This window comes from Leptonychotes weddellii, chromosome 2 (genome assembly GCF_054177405.1).
Source record: "Leptonychotes weddellii isolate Sample4059 chromosome 2, ASM5417740v2, whole genome shotgun sequence".
Taxonomy (NCBI): Eukaryota; Metazoa; Chordata; class Mammalia; order Carnivora; family Phocidae; genus Leptonychotes; species Leptonychotes weddellii.
In genome coordinates, this window is record NC_138370.1 from 168,445,126 (window position 1) to 168,463,890 (window position 18,765).

At 42.5% G+C, this 18,765-nt stretch overlaps 1 protein-coding gene across 8 annotated transcripts in view; it reads right to left on the bottom strand.

The window, feature by feature from the left end:
- Positions 1 to 18,765, bottom strand: part of C1QTNF7 (C1q and TNF related 7) — a 106,275-nt gene that overhangs the window by 61,239 nt on the left and 26,271 nt on the right. Inside the window, exons 1-3 of one of the 8 annotated variants that reach the window (XM_081812593.1) lie at positions 13,470 to 14,069; positions 13,065 to 13,300; positions 8,931 to 9,016 (exon numbers count right to left, since the gene is read on the bottom strand). The exons of 3 other annotated variants lie outside the window; for them this stretch is intronic. In XM_081812593.1, coding sequence (XP_081668719.1) covers positions 8,931 to 9,016; positions 13,065 to 13,279 — 301 coding nt within the window. In that variant the 5' untranslated portion in view covers positions 13,280 to 13,300; positions 13,470 to 14,069. 4 more of the 8 variants (XM_081812592.1, XR_014143094.1, XM_031037264.2 and 1 more) reach the window with 4 other exon arrangements.

Genomic DNA, 18,765 nt, shown 5'->3' on the forward strand with positions numbered 1-18,765 from the left:
TGGAGATTTCAGCTCCTGGCCTCTGTCTGTCACTTTCTCTGACATCACTGCCATAATTCTAGGTGACTCAGCATCTCCTTAGAAAACCTATCACATACCCTGGCCTTACAGCCCCTTGACTTTCTTTCAATGGTCTTGTCTCTCACTCAGCCTCATACTCTTACTCACATGATCATACAGAGAACATATTACTTATAACTACAGTATCTTCACAAACTCAGTTTCATGCTTCCTGCTGTCCTACTACCCCTTCTTTTCTGGCATTCCATCCAGTATCCCAAATCCAACAACTCTTGATTTTACTTGGACACTACCATTTTCATTCTATCTCTTATTCAAGTCCTCACCCATTTAGATTCTATGATAATTACTCTCTGCAATACACCCGTGACTCCTTGGCCTCTCTTTTGTTTTACTGAACCTTATATAACGAAACCACCACTTTGGCTAGATGCACTAGAGAAAAACACACAGCCAGACTGATGCCCTCCGTCTCCAAATGTGATTGTTCCTTTCAGAAGGGTCTTTGATTAATGCTGCCCATCAGTTATACTATATTTTCTTATTTCATTAACCATACCACTCTCTTTTATAACTATTTCATACCTTGTCTTCTAGTTTTAAATCTCCAACACCTCTTCCTCCATGGTCGTGTTCAATGAATGACCTTATTTCTCATTTTATCCAGGAAATAGAAGTAATCAGAAGACATACAAGCTCCCACCACCACATGGATACCCCCTTTTGTGTGATATCATGTGGGTATGCTCTGCTAATCTCTTGTTAGAATGAACTGTTTGTGCTTCCATCCCAAGCCAACCTAACACCTGTGCACTGGATCCCATCCCCTCGTCCCGCTCCCCCTCTCACCTTCTCAATGACATCACTCCAGCAATCCTCCTCTCAGTGCTGCGTACCCAACCTGCTCTCTGTCATTTCTTTCTGCCATGTTCTTCCTCATGTAATTGCTAACAATTTTTTTCCGATGCTCAAACCAAATACCTTACAGTTGCCCTTGATGCTCCTCATTCCCATGAACTGTACCTTAGTGACAACTCTCTGTGGCTCTCCTTAAGCACTGTCTCAAGCATCTCACCTATCTTCACCATCTTCACTGCTGCCACCCTTGTTCCTTTCCACGTTAACTCCTGCCTGAGTTATTGCAACTATTTCCACCTGGCCTTTTTGCTCCTGCCCTTGAAGAAGGCACTTGGCAGGAAGAGCACTCCTGTACCACCCTCTGATGGCATCCCTTCTTACTCAGATTACAAAGTAAAGGCTTAGAATGAGCCACAAACCTTCGATGGCCTACCCCTCCCCACCATGTGAACCCATAATCTACCTATCTCTTTTTTGCTCACTTTGTACCAGCCACACTGTCTCTGTGTTGCTCTTCAAGGGTGTTTCTTTTTTTTTTTTTTTTAAAGATTTTATTTATTTATTTGAGAGAGAGAGAATGAGAGAGAGCACATGAGAGGGGGGAGGGTCAGAGGGAGAAGCAGACTCCCTGCCGAGCAGGGAGCCCGATGCGGGACTTGATCCAGGGACTCCAGGATCATGACCTGAGCCAAAGGCAGTCGCTTAACCAACTGAGCCACACAGGCGCCCCACTTCAAGGGTGTTTCTCAAGGATATTTGCATATACTGTCCTTCCTGCCTAGAAAGCTTTCCCTCAGATGTATGTCATATCTATACCTATACTTCTATCATTAATACCTATATGTATATGTGTAGGTAATGTGTTCATGCATGTGTATATCTACACATATATGTATATCTACATCTACATCTGTATCTATACTTATACCGAGAACTACACTATCTATATTGATCATCACCTTGCTGTACCACCACTTCAGCTTTATACTCAGATTTCTCTTTTCCTGTGAGGCTTCTCTGATCACTCTTCCCAAAATTACAAATCCAGCCATTCCATACTCCCTTCTTTGCCTTTTTTTTTTTTTTTGGCCCGTTGCATGTATTATTATATAACATACTATGTTTTAAATTTATTTTGGAATCATCTGTCTTCACCTATGAAGTGGAAGCTCTGTGGAGACAGTATTTTTGTTTGTGCTTTTGGTTGCTGAGTCCTGAGCATCTAGAACAGCATCTGGTGTATAGTAGGGGCATGTATTTGTTGATGAAGTAATTAAATAAAATCTACCAATGATGATAAACTACCAAATGAAAATCTACCAAGTGATGATTTGATTGGGATCCATCATTTCTCACAGCTAAGTCTTCAATTAGCTCATTCCTATATTAGCACCTCCCACCCCCTCGCTGGCCCCAAAGAGTCCCATGTACAAGAGACAAGGCCAGACAAAGGAGCATCTTGTTACAGTTAGAGCTTTGGTCATAAATGCCCAAGTAGGACTCCATAACCCTGGTGAGCTGGGCTGGGACACAAACATCCTTCCCACGTTCTGGGAGATATCACTCTGACTGTCAGGAAAGGCAGGTCCAGGGAAAACAAAGGCAACAGACAATTTTTCTTTTGGCGTTCAGGTCTGGTTTTGAACAAAGCAGTCTGGTATTTGAGCTTTCTGGCTGGTGAAATAAAATGTCACAAATAGAAATGTCCTTAATCAAATTAATTACATTTTATTACTGTGCTGTGATGGGATTAGTCTGCCCTCAAGCAGAGCAATGCAATGTAAAATATAAGCTGTAAGGTGGATCGTTGTCAGATATTTTATGCATGTCCCTTTTATTTTGGTCTGTGAATTCTTTATCAACTGAGCCTGCTATTGTTGTTGAAATAATAATAAGTTTGGCAAGCCTGCTGAGAACTGGAGCAGGGATGATATCATTCACCCAACAGTCCGTTTCCCAAATAGCAGTCTTAGACTGGTTTTAGAACTTAAATCAGAGCCTGTCAGTCACTCTCATGCTCAAAACCCTGCAATAGCTTCCTGTATCCCTTGAGATAAAGCTCAAGGCCCTTGCAAGGCCTTAGATGGGCTTGATCCCCACTCCCTTCTGACCTCACATCCTGCCTCATGCACTTCATTCCAGCCACCTGGCATCCTCCTGTTTCTGGAATGAACCAAGGGCCATCAATCATTACTTCTCTCCATGTTTTTACTCCCCAGCCCAAAATGCTCTTCCCCCAGAGGCTGGCATGACTCATTCTTCTTTATCTTCCAGTCTCTGCTCAAGTATTGGATTTGGCCCCAGTCTTCCCTGACCCACCTTTCTAAAGCAGCACACCTGCCTCTCTCTCACCTACTTCCCTCTTCATTGTCGTCATCACCTCGTGACAGGCACATCTTTTGTTGTCTTTGTTTGTCTACTCCTCAAGTGGACTGTAACATCTAGAGGAGGAAGTTGGGCTGTTTTGATATCAGCTCTGTCCCAAGTGCCTAGAATAGTGCCAGGCACTTTGTGACTACTTAATCCTGGCTCTCTATGACTATACCGATCTTGCGGGTGACCAGAATTCTTAAAAGACAAGTCAAAGAGACTAGTACTTACGAGAGAGAGAGAGAGAGATTGAGAAAACCAGTGTTCAGGAAATCTCAAACTCATAACCCTTGTTCATACAAGAGAAGTCTCCTCTTGGGAACCTTCAAACCTGGCTGAATCTGGACCTAGTCCACCCACATCCATGCTCCTCCCCCTCATGTCGTGGGCGAAGGGTGGTAGGGCAAGCAGAAGGAGAACCTCTTCTCCCCTCAGAGGCCACTACCTGCTGTGGTGTGTCAGCCAGCTGCCCTCAAGTTTGAGCATGAAACCTCCCCAAACGAACCCTTATGATTTCAAGTAGTCAAAGGAAGACCGTCTAAATCTGAAAGATTTGGAAGCTAAGAACCTGATTTGGCCCAAGAAAGCTGATGCTTATTAAAATCTTCAAAGGGCAAACATGGAAACAATCCATGTTTTAGATTATCTCCCTCTCATTTGTCATGTCTGGAACCATTTTTACAGCACTGAAATCAAAAGCTCCAAGAGTTCAGCTTTCTTCCTCTACACACCTCTTTGCTGGCAAGGTTCCAGGACATTCTCTAGGCTTGTGGGTCACAGAAAGAGAATATGTGTGGTCAGAGGGCTTCTCTGACAGTCTGCACTTGAGCCAAGTTATTTTCAAAACTGAGATGAGTGTAGAGAGGTCATTATAGTTCAGAGTTTAAAATAAAAGTTTCAGGAAAGCTCATGTGTTTCACTTAAAATGCAAAATATATGGCTGGTGTCATGGTGGCTATTTTTATATGATGTCTTTTGGAAATAAACATTTGCTATAGATTTCAATCTGTCAAGGGGAAAAGAAGTAAATATAATTTTTTTTCTAGTGCTTTCTCTATGATGAGAACTGGGCTGGGTACTTGCCATACACATTTAATCAGCTCACTGTCCGTATCATAAGCAATGATCCCACTTCTAACCTTCTAGAGAAAAACAGAGAGCACGATCAGGATCCCTGCAATTTTTCTATCATCCCTAATTTACCCACATTTCCATCCATTTTCACTTGCTTCCTACCAGTCTCATTTGACACTGGCGTGAGGCAGGACCCATGCTTGTTCAAAACCGAACACACCCCTGGGGGGTTGTTTCGATCTACCTCTTGCCTCTCTTAGATTACCTGGCTCAGATACTTTCTCTCATTCTCTAGTATCTTCATCTTCTAGCATTGGCTGATTGCTCTCAGTCTGTATCAATGTTGAAGTCTTTTCCATCCTGAAATAACCTTGACTTGGCTCCCTTGACCCACCTCTAACTACCATACTTCTCTGTTCTTCCAAGGAAAATGGACTGGGTGGGTTAAAAGCAACTTGCAGGACCAATAAAAGGTGAAGAAAGCAGATCAGCTGTTTCTAAGAGTGCTTCAGAAGCTGCTATCTGAAGGCATTCAGTTGGGCCTGGCCATTCTGTGCTTGGGAGTAGATGGAAATAACTATTTCCAAGCTCTACTAATTTGAAGGGACAACAGTTTAGATAGATTGCCCAGATTTCATTGGTTTCTAGAGTGTTCTAACTAAGGCCAACTAGAAGTAGCATATTGACCATTAAGGAGAGGTAAGAGGTGTGGGGATATGTGTGCACACATATCTGAATGGGGAGGGGGATATATATGGACAGTAGAGGGTATAAATTATTTCTGTTTCCTGCCCAGTGACTGGTTTTCAGTCTTTATGGAGAGAGTTGTTAATGTCAGATGTTGAAAGAAATATTTCCAGGGAAACTTTTCAGGAAGATATTTCCAGTAAAGGTTTTAATCTCTGGGTATAAGCACAACTACTTTGGAGCCAGGTGACTCACCATGGGAAAGTGGCTTTCTCTCCGTCTTTACCCAGAACTTAGCACCACTCTGGCTGCATGAAGATGATCAACTTTGGGAAAACAAGAGATTACATCCATCATTTGAATGTTACCATTCTCAAGTTGGACCCCATCAAGGTTTGTGATTTGCATAGAGGACTATGATTTGGACCATGATTTACATGGTGACTGTTGTGCAGGAATTCATGAGCACATGTTAGCACAGCATAGAAACACTTGGGGCAAGGATCTTAGTGAGACCAGACAGCATGATATCAGATTGTTGACTTTGAGATGTCCTCATCAGTATGCCTACACTGGTGAGGCCAGAGGACTGAAATGTAATCTCCAGGAGGGCAGGGATTTTTGTCTATTTGGATCACTTCTGATTCAATAAATAAGCATACATTTAATGAATGTGAAATGAATTTGGCTTCATTCTAGCCAGGAAAAGAGGTGGTCAGCCTGCAGAGACCTGGATATTTAGTCTGAACAGCTAGAAATCAGGTAGAAGCCAGGAAGAACTGGCTACATTCACACTGAGGTATGGAAGAGAGAGTGACGGAAGAGCAGTGGCCTCTTGTCAAGAAAGGTTAAAATAAGGTGAGAAATCAGAGGGGAACCTGAGAAGGTTATGTAATTCATTAGGCACTACGATATGGTACAAATTGTACTACAATAGACAGGAAATGCTGAAACACGCTTGAGTATATCATGTGTTATTTTGAATGGCACATCTAGCACATTATCTCAATGGTTTTCTTATCAACCAAGTGAGATGGGAGGGGCAGGGATGTTCATTAATTTTTCCAGGTAAGGATGGGGAGAATAAAGTTAAATGGCTTGCTAAAGATGACTTTAAAAAGTTCACTCATATGTGAACAAAAGCCAATGACTTTGAGTTATGTTCTATCATTTTTATCCACCTGATCATAGCGCGGACATGAGATTTTGGCTGATGGGTGGATTTTGACTTGGCAAAGCTGTGAACTCTTTTTGGTTTGTTTCATTTTCTCTTTTTAATTTTGCAGTGGTGACTATGAGGTGATAAGCTTTAAATATCCACCTTTGACTGGAAAGGTTGGGGTGACATGGGGAGATAATTAAAATGGAAAGAAATGCAATTTAAGACTTGGATTCGGGGATTAAAATGAGGATAATGTATTGAAACAGCTGAGAGTTTCTGTGCAGGCTTTACTTCACATCTCAACAGCACAGAACAAATTGCACAAATTCTAGGAATTATGTCCCTTGGTAACAAACACTGGTCACTTTTTAAAATGTCACCAAATGGCTCTGTTGTTTTGTAACAAGTCACAAGCAGATGGCACTTTGAAGTGTATGATGCAGTTTGGAAAACAAAATCACTTGGACATTTTTGTCTGGTTTGCTAAGATAATGTGATGAAACCCAAAATGAAAGAATCTTGGCGCGCACTGATAGAGCAAAGCTACACACCGTTCAGTGGATTTGTTCTCATTTCTTGTAATCAAAGAGCTGATTTTTCAACTGTTAGCTCATAAAGTTTACACACTTGCTGGATAAAAGGTGCAACGCAAAACTATCATTTCTTGAATGTCTACTAAGTGCCAGACTCTTTATATGGTATATTATTTATAAGCTTACATATCTTATTTAATTCTAAAGTAATTTTATGGGTTGCTAAAGCAGACTTCCTGCTGAACGGGGAGCCCGAATTAGGGCTTGACCTCACAACTCTGAGATCATGACCTGAGCTATTTTACATGTAATGGATTGAGCCACCGAGGTGCCTGGATTACCCCTATTTTAAATGTAAATAAATATGAAGGCCCACAGACATCCCATACCTAATTAGGTATGAACTAGAATTCAGACCTTGATCTGACACTCGGATCCATTTCTTCCCCCTACTCTGTGGTACTTTGAGTAGAATCCTTTCCCTACCTGCCCCTTACCACTTGTTTCAAAAATATTTTCATGCTCAAAGTTAAGTATCAAAATAGATGGAACTAACAAATGTTTATGTAATATTTATTTATGTATCAAATTCCAAATTCCAAATTCGTGGCTTTCAGAAATAGGAATTTGTGGACAATTTTGACGAGTACTGTAGGCTTGACTCTCTCAAAACCCACCCCTATCTACTTTCCCCCTGCCTTTTTCTATACACAAACTTCTAGATCTCCTTGCAGCAAGGGGTGCCCATGTACATGGAAAGTCCTGGAAGAGGGTTTCCTTTTCCAAATAAAAATGCAAAGTTTTACAAGAAAGCTTTTGCCTTCCTGCCTGGAATATGAACTCAACACCTGGAGGGGCCACCATGAGGCCTCAACACCTCATGCCACCATGAGGACGAAAGCCACATGCTAACCAACACAAGTGAAGCAAGAAGATAGAAGGAGCCTGGTTTCCTGGTGACATCTTGAAATAGCTACATCATCCTTGGATCATCTACCTCTCGACTTTTCGTTGTGTGAGAAAAATAAACGCCTTACATGTGAAAGGAACTAGATTTTCTGATACTCACAGATAAATGCAATCCTAAGTGATACACGTGGTAGCCAGAATTGTAGAAGACATTCTTATTTTCTATGTTCAATTTTTTATGCCAGTTTGGTCCCGATTTGTAGTTCTGAAACATTGGAAGTATAACCATCAAGTTAGATAATAGATTCACTGGAATGGTTTTCCTTTGGTTGGACACAAACTGGAAGAGTTGGGTCCCCTCCCTGGTTGTGGGGAAATGGCCAGCCAAGTCTGTGATCCGAGTGACTGTGGTACTTCCACAAAGTCTGGACATCACTCCAGCCAAAGCACTCGGCATGGAGTCGGGGAGGGAGAGCAGGATGACCAGACTTGTCTTGTCACCACCATTTTGCCTTGTATGGATGTAGACTTGGCCTTTGGTTGGAAAAACTAGAAAGGACCTTGAGAAATCATTTTGTCTATCTTTTCACCTTGGGGAAGGACCACAATGAAATCATACCAGACATGTATGATAACCAGTCTGGGTTTAATAGACCTCCAAAGAAGACAATTCCTCAGCCTCTTCCCTCAGGAGGCCATTTCAACATTTAAAAACTTGTAGTACATTCTTTCCTTACTTAAATGTGTATTGCATGTGTGTAGGAGGGGTTGGTGGGAAAACCTTTTATCTTTCTCCAGCACAGTGGTAGAGTGGGATGTGCAGCAGGGCAGTCCTGGATTCAGGTTGTCCTGCCACTTCCTAGCTGGTGCTGAACTTCCTTGTTACTTAACTGCACCAAGCTTCAGCTCCTCATCTGTAGAACAAGCAAATCATAGCCACACTAGGGTCGTGATGAAGACCTCATATACTTAAAATGCTTGGAGTGGTATCTGTCATAAAAGTGCATGCACAACAGAAGCTCCCTTCTCCTTCTTTCCCCTCGGGACAGCAGCTCACCACCATTCTTTGGGTGAGATTGCTTTGGAGCCCCAAGGAGCATCACTGAATTGCCCCACAACCCTCTCTACTACCGGTTAATTAACTTCAATGTCCTAATCTCATCCTCTTTGCTCTTATTTTTCAGTCCTTGCGTTTTAACTTGGGAGCTTGTTTTCAAAACAATTTCTAGAAATGTGTTTGCAATTTGGAGAGACCACATTTTTCTAAATTAAACAGAAAAATACCAGTACTGTATTGGAAAATTGAAAACACTGACCTGTGCATTTTGTGTTGCCGTGTACACAAAATTTTCGTTCTAAGTCGTGGATCCATAATTGGGGTTTACACGATGGTGATAAAGGCCTAATGGAGTAATGAGACAGTCATCTGGATTGTTACAGCCAAGAATATTCTGGCCACAAATAGTGGGCTGATTGAAAGACAAAGACTCCTCTGGTACAAATTATCTACACTGTGACCTTCGCTATGGAGAGATGCTGTTTCAGACCCAAGTGAGGTTTGCTGCACCATTTTAAGAAAGGAAACATTTCAGACCATGGATTGTTTTTCAAAGCCATACACATGACTCTTGGCAAATAGAGCGTTGGATCAGCCAACTTCTGGCAGCTTCGTGTGTTGGCTGCACTAACATATGTACAATTTCAGACTCGAAGCCACACATGAAGTCATTGTGAAGCTGCACAGTTCATCCCTAAAAATTTGCCATGCGGTGGTTCTTCTCCTTTCCAACAATGTAATCCCTAGGAATTGTGATGATTTGAACTTTTTAAGAAGAATCATTAATTAATCTTCATGCACTTAGGACCTACTGATTTATCTTTGATGAGGAAAAACATCTTGAAAAAAACCCAGAAGATGAAATGAAAGAAATAACTGCAGTACGGTTTGGTTCAGAGACTTTTCTCTCCTTCTTTTCATATAATTACTCCTGGCATTTGATGCTGAGATGAGGAAAGAAAATGACAGAACAGACGTTCTGGTCTCCAAAAAGCCCCATGGATTTACTGCTGGTCACTCTGTCTCATTACCGTATTGTATTTTCTCTATAGCACTACCCAGTCTCAGAGGTTACATCTTGGCTTATGATTCTATTGTCGCCCCCTCCAGAGGTATGAAGGAAGACACTCGGGCTCTTGTTCACAGCTATATCTAGAATAATGCAAGGCACATAGGAGGTGCTCAGTAAATATTTGTGGATTGAACGGACCAGAGCTAAGGAGAAAAGGAACCCCTGTTGGTTGGGCACCCATTATGCTAGGTGCCATGCTGGGTTTTTTATGTCTGTTATATGCATTTGAGAGGTGAGTGACATACGTGGAGTCTTATGGTTAGAAAGTGATCAAGCCAGAATTCAAAACCATGGCTATTTTCCTTCAACTCCTGACATTTGCCACCACCGGAAATTATTTCCAGCGTTCAGGGGTTCCGGTTCCACCACACCCTCTGTGACCTCATTCTGAGGCAGCTGAACTTCCCAGCACATGTTTTGAGAACACGTTTGGCTTATCTCTATCTGTGCTGTAGTAGTCTGCAGAGAAAGCGATCTCATTATATTTTATTCAGCACAGTAAATGCTCCAAGTCACCAGTTTCTCTGTGTAAAGTTTCTTGAGTAAATTTCTCATGTTACACATATAGCTCGCTTTATTCTAATATGGTGATGAATTCCACTGAGCGGTACTGATTTATAATAAAAAGCCAACAAAGGGAAGGAAATCTGCTGGTGCAGTCAAAGGGGTTGATGACACAAATTTCGGATGGTCACAGGGCTTGGAAGGTGATGTACACAGAAGGAGGAAGAAAGCACGGGGATATAAATAAGACAGTAAACAATTCTGAAATGAGGTTGATTCTGACCACAGGGTAATCAAAAAATTTGAATGAGGAAAATGCCCCATCTCTTCTACTTAACAGAATTGTTTAACCTTCTTCAGGTGGACATGGCAATCTTTATTCTTTGCCAGATTACAGAACAGTCTGAGGAGGGTGATTGTCAAACTTTGATGCACATCCGATCCTCTGGAAAACTACTGACAAAGGGGCCCCGGCATCTGCTTTAATTAATGAGGAACCGGGTGAGGCAGGTGAGGGCCTCACTGATGTCAAGCATGGTCGTCCTCCACTAGCTCACTCTCCCCTGCAGTGGGGGCAGTATGGGTCTGACAGTCGTGCGCCCCCCTCCCCCGCATCAAGAGCATGGGGTCCTGAAAAGACCACAGGCCTGGGAATTCCAAAGCCTGCACTTAGCTCCCAGCCCTGCTGATTTCTAAGTGTGTGACCAAGGGCGAGTTGCCTCAAGTCTTGAGCTTGTTTCCCTGTCTGAAATCTTCGTGGGCAATGGTCAGTCACTTCCACTCAGAAGGCACTGTGAGGGCTGGATAAGGATGCATACAAAAGAACCCAACAGTATGAGGGAAGCTGGTAAAAATGAGGTCTTTCTCCAGTATGATGCAGTCAGATCATTTACTCTCAAATCCCAGCCCTGCCAGCCATCACCTGTGTGGCCGAGGGGGAGTTACTTAGCCATCTCTAACCTCAGGTTCTTCTGCAAGAGAGACAGAAACAATACTTTGCTTACGTTAACTCTCAACCTTCACACAAGCCCCCGGGGTTTTACCGTTATTTGATAGCCAGGAAACCGAGGCGCAGAGGTATTAAGTGACCACACACGGGCCACTCGGGGACGTGTCCTCATGTGCTGTGGTTGCAGAGCCGCTACTCCTCACCAGTGAGTTGCTGCTCCAAAGATCACACGAGACAGGGTGAGCAGACGGCCAAGTGCATGGTGAACGCTCAGTACATGTTTCCCAATATTTGGATGATTTCCTTTCACATTCCAAGCGTGTATCCCATATTTTATGATCCATTGCACCCCACATGTCCAACAGCCAGTGCCCAGACTTACTTAATTATTGTCATGAAAACATAAGACGGCTTGGTCTGCACAGAGTACAAACATGTTAATTCTAGAAGGGGAGCATCATCTCACCTTTTGTTTTTATTGCTTTCAGCACATTAGATATATAACGTATATTAAGTAAAGACGAGAGGTTAGAGATCACCTCAGACTAAAAGTTGTTCTGGGCTGGGGTGGGGGTGGGGGGTGTCTACATAGGAAATAAGCTGTTATAAATTCCTAGTAGCTGAAATCCCTTTCCACGCGGAGCCTCCTGACCCTCTGACCATGAGGAGCCTCCTGACCCTCTGACGTGCCTTACACTTGTGCTGACGCCGAGGCACAGAGGAGGTAAATAACTAACGTATTGGGAACAAGACCAATCAAACTGTGAACGAAAATTGTTCAAAGGGAAGAAAGGAAGTCAGATATCAACCAGAGTTAAGAGCAGTTGTTCTTGTGCTTAGGGGAGCTTTCCAGGGAGTAGAACCAAGATGAGGATGTGAGCCTTTATTATTCAAACTAGAATCAAGACATATTGCGAGATGCATAGTCTGATGGTGGGGCAGAGTCTGAGATCTTGGGACACCAGTTCCCTGCAACCTTAGGGTTCTTGATGAGGGACCCTTGGAAAAGGACACTCAAGTTCCTGGTGAAGCTGTAGGGTCTCAGAGAACAAAGGTTGATCAAAACAGAGCTATTTCCTTTACATTAGCTATATCCCTGCAATCCTTTCAGTCCTTAACCACATCTGATTTAAAATATCTTTAAAAGCAATATACTCTAGTACAGTGCGTTGTGTATGAAATTATGCAATCCCCTCATGTAATTACTATTAATACAAACCCACAGTTTTACCAAAACAGCCTAGATGTTTACGCTCATGTGTTGCAATGAATGCATTCTCCTCCTGACAGCAGTGTAAAATGTAGAGCCCATTTGTTTAATAAAATGAGCAATTAATAAAGCAGCACCCCCGACTGAAACTAAATTGAGCACAAGATTTACACCACTGCAAGGAAATCTCCACCGGACAGTATTAGCTTATGTTTCCCTTTCTCTTCCATTAAAATCCTGCGGTATATCAAAATGAAGGGAACACCTTAAATTTGAATTATGGAGGCACAGAACCGATGACAATTTTGTTTTGCAGGGTGAAGCCCCCATAAGTGTTCATGTCAGCCTCACACTCCTCTTGACTATGGATCTATAGCCATTAAGGAGCAGAACTGCCAAGTCAAGGGCTTTTTTCAAAACTAACCCTTCCCAAGCAAAGCCGATTCTGACGACTTTCGCTTTCTCTCCTCTGTTCAGCAGAAGCATCCCCCAGAGGAGATGGTTCATTGAGTAAGCCCCAGTCAGTAAACACCCCCAAACCTCATAGATGAACAGAGAGAGAACAGCTCAACACCAGCGTGAGCCAAAAGACTCATCTGTGGGAGAAAAAAAGCCTGAAGAAGTTCACTTCGATCGGGAGAGAGGGCTGTTTACTTACATTGCTCGCAAGACCTTCCAACAGCTGGAGTCTTTGAATTCTACTGCACACAGATGTGGAGCTTTCACTCGAAATCCCCTTCCCTTTGGCAGCAAGGAGCACTCATAACTCTGTGGGGCTTCAGATTGATAAGTAGTTTCCTGATTGGTTTCAAAAGCGTTCTCCCAGGCTTCGAGCAGTGGCGGGGAGAGAGGGAGCACACAGGCAGGGCCCATGACGTGCAATGACGCTGTGGCCTGCAAAAAGACCTTCTGTGTGATCGAGCTCAAAAGAAGTATCCGTCGACCTCACCAGCGAAAATAAATATCCTCCTCTATCTGTTGGCTCACTCCCTGAATCATATTTGGGAAACAGCACAAAGAGTCTGGACAATATGTGTTCCAATATTTATGATTGCTTTCTTACCAGCCACTTTAGAGAACGTTCTCGAGACCATGCAGTTCAGCCCCTTCAGTTTACAGTGGAAGGAAAGGAAACCCAGGGTTTACAAGGCTCGACCAGGAGCACATGAGAAGTGAGTGGAAGGATTGGAATCCAAGAGCTTCCTGGCCGTCATGCCAGAGCTCTGTCCCCCATAGGGAGGTGGAGGCGGACACAGATGTTTGGCATCTGGCTCTTGATCTTTGGAATGCACGTCATGGACAAGGTCCTTCATATTTCTGAGTCTCAGTTTCTCACAGGTGTAAAGTGGGAATCAAAATAGCAGTTATCCTTGCGTGGCCTCAAAGAATGAGGATCGCTGTAGGAGAGTCTCGTCAAGGGGGAAAGTCATTATACCGCGTGTGGGAATTTGGCAGTATGTCCCCATCTACATGTTTCTTCTCTTCCTTCTGTTCTCGTAGTCCATTCAATGTTATTTTGTGTTCTGGAAGAAGCCATCCCGTGACTTTTGGGGGGAGGAGACTGTTGGTCAAGGAATGAGATAGGACATGAAGACAAATTTTGACCTTGGAAAACCAGGTCAAGATCAGATGCAAAGGTATAGAACATGTCTTGACATTTGCCACAGAAAGGACACTGGGTCTGGAATCAGAAAATGGAGGTTTGGCTACTGCCTTTAACACTTGCTAGCCAAGGGAACTCCAATGAAGCATTCCAAACCACAGTTTCCTCCCTGGGGACATAATCCCTCTCCTACTGTGCTTGCCTCATTTTGCTGTGGTGAGATCAAATGGAGTATTTATGGAGATAGTGCTTATCAACCTTTACAGGCTTTAAAATTGTGAAGTAGTATTTTCCAGCATCCGGCATAGCATTTCACATAGAAAACACTGTTGATGGGACGGTGCCACCACCTCTTCCCATTTCATCCGTGGCATTGGCTTGTACCCCTTGGTGCAAGGGATCCTGGGTCTTGGACTTTTTTCCCTTCTCCTTTTAAGCAGTATATTTCGCTTTTCTTCCCCTGTCATGCCATCTCTTGGCACTTGGATTCCCTTGTTGGCCACTACTGGTCTTCTTTCTTAGAGCTTAAGTGTCCTCCCATCTCTCATGCAACAGGAAGAATGAAAACAAGGAGAAAGCATTTTGCTCAACTACACAGAAAATCATCTGTAGAGTTTTGACCCAGGCGAGGCTGTGTGCATCCCAGAAGTAGTCCCAGCCAGACAGTGGATGGATCGAGATCAGCCTCATTTATGAAAATGCTCAGGCCGTGGTCCTATTCAGTTATTCCATTCTCTTCCTTTGCTTTTTCATAAATTCATTCTTTGGATGTCCTTGCAGTTAAGATTTGCACTCCATCATCTGTAAGAGCAGTTTTCTAACTGGGCTTTACCGTAGCTGGCTTGGGCCACCATAACAAACTATCATAGACTGTAGTTTAAGCAACAGAAATTAATTTTCTCAGTTCTGGAGGCTGGAAGTCTGAGATTGGGATGCCAGTGTGGTCAGGTTCTGGTGAGAGCCTTTACCCTGGCTTGTGGACGGCTGCCTCTAACTGTGTCCCCACATGATGGAGGGAGAGGGAAAGAGAGATCTCCTCTCTCCTGCAGTATATCAAAATGAAGGGAACCTTAAATTTGAATTATGTAGGCATAAACCCGATGACCATTTTGTTTTGCAGGGTGAAGCCCCCACAAGTGTCCATGTCAGCCTCACACTCCATCTCTCCCTCTCTCCCTCTTCTTTTTTTTTTCTTCAAAGATTTATTTATTTATTTGGGGGGGGGTAGAGGGAGAGAATCTTCAAGGAGACTCTCTGCTGAGCATGGAGCCCAACTTGGGGCTTGATCCCATGACCCATGAGATCGTGACCTGAACTGAAACTTAACCAACAGAGCCACCCAGACACCTCTCTCCCTCTTCTCATAAGGCCACAGTCCATTTGGAGCAGGGCCCCATCCCTATAACTTCATTTATCCTCAGTTACCTCCCAAAGACTCTATCTGCAGCTACAGTCACATTGCTCCATAAGTCAAGGTTTCAACCTATGAACTTTGAGGGGACACAATTCAGTCCAGAGCAAACCTGTAGAAAGTAAGCAGATAAAGCTAACCTCATTGAACACTCACTGGGTCTAAGGCCCTACTCATTTCTTTTCTCACTGAATCCTCGTAACAACTCTGAGAGGCTTTTCAAAGTCACAAAGTTAATAAGTGGCGGTGTCCATATGTAAACTGTGATGATCAGCACCATGTTCTTTCCATGACACAGTCTGCTTCCACCGCCTCCTCTTCTCTGCTGGATTCTGAGCCATAAACCTTTACATTCCCTTCCTGCTAACTCTGAGCTCAGCTACCTCATATCAGGGCAGTGTTACCCAGTGCATGGTGAGAAGGGGAGGGAGGGCTGGGGAGCTCTGTGGTTTCCCTCAGGGCCCCCCCGAGTTCAGGCTGACAACTGTGGGGAGTCTGCCCAGAATGTTCTTGTTCTCTTCCTGCTTTCCTCCCAGCCTCTTCTATGTGGATAAATCCCTCTCATCAGTTTGAACTCAACTGGCATTCTTACCTCAGGGAAGCTTTCTTTGACCTGCCCCTCACCTGCCCTAGCTTTCCCTTATACTATCCTATCCTTCCCCTTCATAATTTTTTTCCTTTTGTAAAACTTTATAAAATGTTGCTTCATAGCTGTAGTTGTTTCAATAGTTATATTATTCCTAAGATAATTGAATGTTTGTCTTCCTCACTGGTTTGTAAGTTCACTATGGGCAAGGCTGTTTGGCTCACTGAAGCATCTCTAGCCATTAGACCACTAACATGAGAACCTACAGGGAAGGAAGGGAGGAGTAGGAATCGGTGAATCAGGGAAAATAAATAGTAGTAAAGAGGAGCTACAAGACCCATTTACAGTAGTGTTATGACTGGCAAACCTATGTTGGAAACCACAGTCTAATGGTGGACTCTTATTAAGCCCTCTGTGTACTATCAAATTAATTTTTCTCCTTGCTGTTTTGCATGGGAAAACTAGATTTGGCTCATCAAGAGTGAGGTTCTTGGAGTAAGGAGAAGTAGCTGAGGAATGGATCTTGGGTCATACCTGTTGACCTGCTGGTCAACCCCTGGACTCCTGCAAGGGCAGAACAGCCTGGCCCTCTGCACAGTGAGGCTGCCTGTTCATGTTCCATTAGCCTCGGTCTCTTTCAGGGAGAGATGAAGCAAGATCCTGATGAACAGGGTGTGAGGAGGTATGGGGCTTACCAGGAGGAATTTGCACCAGGAAAGACATTCTCAGCTAAAGAAACCACATGTACAAGGACATGGAAAGATAAGGTGTTGTGTATAGAGAACTACAAAGAACACACTTTTGTTGGTGGGTTGCAAGGAAATGTGATAACATAAGTGAAAGTTCTAGGTAAGTATTATGTGTTTTCATTATTATCTGTTTCTCAGCTTTGTTTGGTAGGCCAATGAAAGAGTTCATGTGAAATTGTTTTATAAGCTGGAAAAATCTTAAAAATTTTTGCTTATTATAAATTCTTTTGGATGAAGATGGCTTGGCAGAGAGAATGAGAAACTATGATGGGAAATGAAATTATTTATGAATTTTTTATTTACAAACTGAAAAATTTGACCAATTTCCTTCTTCTAATCCCCTTTTCAAAGACTATATGATAAATGTATAGTATTTATTAAATATCAATGAGCTGGGATATAAGTTTTTAACTCAGCATTATCCCTGGACCTTTCTACTCTCCCCTATAGGTAAGGGACTAGAAGCCTGAAACTAGATTTTCCCCAAACTTTTGCAGTCAGTTTCCCTAGTTAGAGTCAGCCAATGAGAGCATCCACAGGCATGTAAAAGGCAGAAGTGAATGAGGGGACATCCCTTGGTGGTGGTTGCAGTCAGAGTGAGGACAGTCAACTGATGCAAGGTTTGTAGGAGCTTCTGGGTGGAGATCCTGGAATCACATACTCTAGTGTGGTTTCCTAGCAATCCTGCACTTCTGGGTATTCAGAAAAACAGCATGGTCTTTTCTCCATTTGTTGGTTCCACAGCCTCCTTTTCTTAATTTAGAAATAATTATAGACTCACAGAAGTTTGCAAAAAAAAAAAAAGTTGTGTAAAAACCAAATAAAACAAAAACTAGCTTCTCTCAATAGTGACATCTTTTATCACTGTAATATATCAAAACTAGAAGTTGGCATCGGTACAACAGTATTAACTAGATTGTATAACATATTCAGATTTCACTAGTTTTGCATGGATTCATTTGTGTGTTGTATAGGTCAATGCAATTTGATCCTATGTATAGATTGCCTACAGTTCTTTCAATGGTGTTTTAAGGTTTTGATTTTTCATCTTCAATCCTTACCTAGAGTGATTTTTAGTTTCCTAACTGAATCCTGATTGATACAAATGATAATTTCCTCATGTCATTTCATACTTGAAGCCCTACAGTCAGGTTTTGATTCTTGCATTCCATTGTGTTCATTCATTTATTCAGTTGAAATATTGCTCACTGATATTTTTTTCTGTATGCTTTTTTACCCATTGTCTTTGTCCAGGCATTGTCACATCACCTACAAATTATTGTGACATATTTTTAGCTATTTCTTGGCCTTTTAGTTGCTACATTCTCAAAGTCATCCTTACCATAGTGTATCAAAAAGGCAATACTATTTTAATCATCCCTAAATAGTGGTAAAATAATTTACATGTAATAAGACAGGAAGCAAAAAATAAGAGGTACAGGGATTGGATTAGAAGAAGCAAATTTATCATTATTGGCAGATAATACAATTGTACACCTAAACAATGCATGCAAATTTTAAAGGCTATTAGAAAGAATATATTTTCAATATGGTGCCAGATAAAAAATAAATACCCTAAAAATAGCCTATATACTAAAAATAATCAGAGAACAGAATGGTAAAAAAAAACAAAATCCTTGTTGTTGGCTTTTCTTTAGAGGAAGGGCATCCAGCCTCTCCTTAACTCTGGGTTGTGCTTTCTCACTTGGGCTCTTAATCAGCTCAGCTTGTGTGGAGAGACTCATACAGTCTTGTTAAAACATTTTTTTCACCCTCCTGATTATTACCTTTGACGCACTAGCCACAAGTGATAAAAATCCAGTCTGGGACTTCCAGCTCTATTGCAAAGCGGTAATCATTAAGACAGTATGGTCCTGGCACAAAAACAGACACATAGATCAACGGAACAGAATAGAGAGCCCAGAAATGGACCCTCAACTGTATGGTCAACTAATCTTCGACAAAGCAGGAAAGAATGTCCAGTGGAAAAAAGACAGTCTCTTCAACAAA